The 4,540-nt window shown below is 36.8% G+C and overlaps 2 protein-coding genes across 5 annotated transcripts in view; both read left to right on the top strand.

Moving 5' to 3' along the window:
* Positions 1-1,144, top strand: part of LOC107679290 (TAF6-like RNA polymerase II p300/CBP-associated factor-associated factor 65 kDa subunit 6L) — a 6,338-nt gene extending 5,194 nt beyond the window's left edge. For all 3 annotated transcript variants that reach the window (XM_016474816.1, XM_016474815.1, XM_016474813.1), the window contains one exon: positions 403-1,144. In XM_016474816.1, coding sequence (XP_016330302.1) covers positions 403-739 — 337 coding nt within the window. In that variant the 3' untranslated portion in view covers positions 740-1,144. The remainder of the gene's footprint in view (positions 1-402) is intronic.
* A 1,325-nt stretch (positions 1,145-2,469) lies between these two features.
* LOC107679253 (potassium channel subfamily K member 1-like) overlaps positions 2,470-4,540 on the top strand; it is a 6,852-nt gene continuing 4,781 nt past the window's right edge. Inside the window, exons 1-3 of one of the 2 annotated variants that reach the window (XM_016474760.1) lie at positions 2,478-2,545; positions 3,503-3,624; positions 3,821-3,900. In XM_016474760.1, coding sequence (XP_016330246.1) covers positions 2,483-2,545; positions 3,503-3,624; positions 3,821-3,900 — 265 coding nt within the window. In that variant the 5' untranslated portion in view covers positions 2,478-2,482. Of the gene's footprint in view, positions 2,546-3,502; positions 3,625-3,820; positions 3,901-4,540 lie in introns of both variants that reach the window. The other variant, XR_001633026.1, reaches the window with a different exon arrangement.

Genomic DNA, 4,540 nt, shown 5'->3' with positions numbered 1-4,540 from the left:
CACAGAGCAAATATATTTGTGTGTGTGTATATATATATATATATATATATATATATATATATATATGCATATTTTCCAATAAATGTAAAATACATAATTTATATATATCTTTAAATTTCAAATTTTCATTATTTATTTGATTTGATTTTCATTCAGTGCTTAGATTTGTAGCTCGTTCTCTAATTCAGGCCATTTAGTCTTGAACCTTTGTCTTTTTGTCCAATATTCAAATACTGTTTTGTTTCAAATCAAAGTTTGCAATATTGTGATTCACCCCGTAGCTGGTTGGTTTGGTTCTTGGCTTCAACGAAAATGATCAGGTCTTGTCATTTAAAACTCAACAAAATATTTAGCGAGAGTGCATTTCTGACTGGTGGTCTCCTTTTTGTCCCGTGTCTGCAGATCTCTTGCCCGCTCTTCATCCTCATCTTCCGTCTCACGGTCCAGGTCATCTTCGTCACGTCCTGGACGTTCAACCAGCCAATCCCGAGACATTTTCCCTAAAGCCCGCTTCCCGCTGCCTCAGGTTGGACCTCCTGCTTTCTCTTTCATCATTGGCGGGCGGCAGATGGGGCGACGCTGTCAGGGAAGGCGCTTCCAGACGAGCTTTACTCCAACTCCACCTCTTACTACCCTCCCACCTCGTGCTTACGCCCACAAGCTGCCGGTCATAGGGAGAGTCAGCAAACCTGTGCGCCGCTGGACATGTTCCCATTACTCTCTTCACCTGCCTCTTTAAAATGCGTGAACCACGTGACCACAGTGGCATCTCATCAAATGGCTGCATCTTAGTAATTACAGATGAACAATTCTATATGCTCTATGCAAACAAGGCAAGTATTATTGTGAGGAAATAATTTTGAATGAACACTCGAGATTTTTATGCTATAACTCTGCTGATTCTGATCAGTAGCATTAACTTTGAGTTCTCTTATAGTTATTTCTGTATGTACCACAGATAGTATAATAGAACCTGACACCAAATAGAGTTTATATTTACTGTACTTACGGCAGGATGAAGCTGAACAGATACTGCTATACAATTGGCTTGTTTATTAGAGTATTTATATATGAGTGAATGTCCCTTTTTACGTTTAACTTGTTGTGTAATGATGTAGGCCTGTAAAAATAAATACATTATGTAATGTACTCACAAGATATTTTATTATTTTGTATTTAAATTGCCAAGTCTGTTTATAATGCCAATGATTTTCTTTTTTTAAGGCCTGGTAATAAGCTGCATGTCAAATCGAAACCCCTTTAATTAATTTTGCAATAACAGTACTTAAATGCATTACTCTAAAGGAATTGTTACAAATTATTTAAAAAAAGGAATATTGGCATGGTTCCAGAGAATAATTCTTAAATCATTATGCATTTTAATTAATCTAAAGCATTCTTTTTAAAGGGACAGTTAATCTTTTGTTGAGGGACATGGTCATGAAAGGAAAAAAAAAGAAGAAAAAACTTTTGCGTTTCCCTGAGAAACGTTTGTGATGGAAATAATATAAGCAATGAAAATATTTTTTTCCCAATTACCATGTCCCCTTATTCTTTCACTGGACACAAAATAAGTTAATCGGGCCCTGAAATGTTTTATTTTTCCCGTACAATGAAAGAAAATAGTGATGTACTTGGTGCGTCATTCATGCCAGTGATGCCTTCATGACGTACCAAGTTCGATCAAGCACAAATGTGAATAAGAGAGTGATGGTGGGAACATTTTCATTGATTAACTTCAGTTTCAGTCTGTTCACCACAAAGCTATCGTATGGCTCCAGAAGACAGAAGAACATAATGCATGACTAATTTTGTGGTAATTTCATGATGCTTACTGTTCTTTTTGGACCTTGGTTACTGTTTGTATCTGTCTATACATTATTCAAAATTCCTTCATTTTTGTTCCGTAGCATTTCTCATGGTTTGGAGCAACCATAAGGTTGAATAGGTGTCAGAATTTTAGATACAAAGTTCTGTTCTGATGACAACTGGACTAAAGTCAGTTAGTGAGCTTGTTGAGGCAGATTCATATTTTGAAAAGTTTGGTTTAGGCTCTGCTTTAGCAGACAGGTGAAGGCTGATGCTGTCGCAGATGTCTGCTGACCTGTTGCATTAAACTTTCAGCATGGTGTTGAACTCTCCATGTCAGAGCCCAGTTTTGGTTACACATGCAGCACCTTAATGTTCTACCATACTGAGGCAATACACAAACAAAACTAGTTTAATAATGGCTATTTTTGCAGACAAAGCTCTGACTTTTCTACGTGTTTACGCGTTCACATGTATGATGATAGCGTAAGGCCTCTTCGTCGTTATCGGTGCTGTTGTTTTGATGATACTGGAGCAACCTGAGGAGAATTTGCTTGTTAAAGAGGTCCGTGAGCTGAAAGCTCGTTTTTTGGCAGATGACCCGTGTGTTAAGGAGAGCAGTTTGGATCTTTTGTTGATAAACGCGGCATGGCCGCACTGGAGTCCGACAGCGATGAATGCAACTTCGACTTTACGTCGTCGCTGTTTTTCGTTATTACCTTCCTCACGACCACAGGTGAGCAGCAGTCACACATTCATTACAATGCTAGCTGATTGTTTCACGTTGAAAACTACCTCTATGAATTTATTCAACACAAACATGAATTTAATAATCTAATATTCTAATTATTTAACTTGTCGAGCATTTACAGTCTAATATCTGCTGAGAGGCTATGTTGGTAAACAGCTCAGACAAGAAGCAATTGACAATGTTGTAGGCCCTATACAGCCAAGAAGCAAATGTAAAGTTTATTCCACAGTTTGTCTGTCTGCCTGTTTGTTTAGAAATATTAGCTCTGTCATTCGAGTATACAGTCAACCAATGCATGAGCTATATATAATTTCGATCAAAATAAATTATACATTTTAAATATTAGTATTTAAGTCTTCACACTCAAAATATGTTATTTATTTATTTAGAACTTGGATTAACCATATCTTATTTCTTACAGTAAACAAACCAAATGCATGTTCTCTTTATAGTTTATATTTGAAGTGATTTATTTTTGTATTTTAATCTTAATATTAATACACATGCAAACTAAACATTTGATTTATTTATATATGCTTTAGAACTTGAATTTTAAGCTTTTTTTCATTTAAGTATAGTCAACTTCCCAGATGCATGATTGTTTTATAGTTTATATTTAAAATGATGAATTTATTTTAAACTTAATATTTAATTTTCCACACTCAAGATTGATTGATTGATTTCCTTTTATGTTCAAATTTCAAATCCTGCAGTGTAATTTGGCCATCACATTTACTAATACTTATCAAAAGGCACAGATATCCTCAAAGCAGTTTTATTTGAGTATCAGTGATATATTATTATAGTTGTGATGATGAGATATATTACATTTATTGTATTTCAAGTAACAAATGTTGTTGTTTTCTATGGTTTTGGTTTTAGTTAACTAAAATAATCCTGCTTCAAAATCTGTGATATCGTTAAGCTTTTCTATATTTGCAGGTTATGGCACCACTGTGCCTCTTTCGGATGAGGGCCGTGTGTTCTGTGTTGTTTACTGTCTCGTGGGCATCCCCTTCACCCTGCTGCTGCTGTCCAGCCTCACTCATGCCCTTCTGCCCTAGGTAACACACCCCCCTATTCACAACCTTCAAGTCTTCTGGGGACTTTCTCGCAACCATGCTGCATTGATGCACTACAGTGTGCTCGCCTTTTGCACAGCAAACATTGTTCTTTCTTCTGCCTGCTGGTGCCCAACTGCCTGCTGGAGAATGACTGGAGTTACCTGGAGTCGCTGTATTTTTGTTTTATCTCACTTAGCACGACAGGACTTGTTGAATACCTGCCCGGGAGGACGCAAAGCCGAGCAGCACGTCAGGGGCTGGAGTTTGCAACCTCTTGTAAGTCGGGGCACTTCTTTTTAGCATTTTCAATGGTATTTTATAAAAAAAAAATGTATATGGTTTGTTTTGATTAAAAAAAGGTCTTAAAAAATCATTAAATGTTGTATGCATTGCTAAAAAAAATTAGTATCTTCCTCAGTATTTTTGTCTTGTTTTCCAATACAAATATCTAAACATCCTTAAATCAAGATACAGTGAGATGCAAAATGAAGATAAGTAGTCTTGTTTTCTGGAAAGAAAAAAAGGAATTACTCAAGCAAAATGAATCTGCCAATGTGTGATGAAAACTTGTTTAACTTTTGACAGACACAGTGATGATGCAGTACACAAGCCGCGGTTAAGACAGCTGACGTGCTATGATTTCTGACAGGCAGTTCACTCTCCTGTGATGTGACCCTGTTCCCCTCACACACACACACACACACACACACACACGACGCGTTACTCTGCGCTGTGCAAAACTCCGCATTTGAACAGTCAATAGCAAATACTTAAACTAATAACAAAACATACTTACAGTCGCTGATTCAGAAGCGCCAGATTGTCATAGCAAAGTCGGAATTTACCTTTTTTTTTTTTTTTAGAAATGTGCCCAGCCAGCCTTGTACTCTTCTAGGTTCAAAAACTGTCATCCCTA

The sequence above is a fragment of the Sinocyclocheilus anshuiensis genome, unplaced genomic scaffold, assembly GCF_001515605.1.
Source record: "Sinocyclocheilus anshuiensis isolate Anshui unplaced genomic scaffold, SAMN03320099.WGS_v1.1 scaffold1644, whole genome shotgun sequence".
Classification (NCBI taxonomy): Eukaryota; Metazoa; Chordata; class Actinopteri; order Cypriniformes; family Cyprinidae; genus Sinocyclocheilus; species Sinocyclocheilus anshuiensis.
The sequence above is the reverse complement of the archived record's forward strand: the minus strand, read 5'-3'. Positions and strand labels throughout refer to the sequence as shown.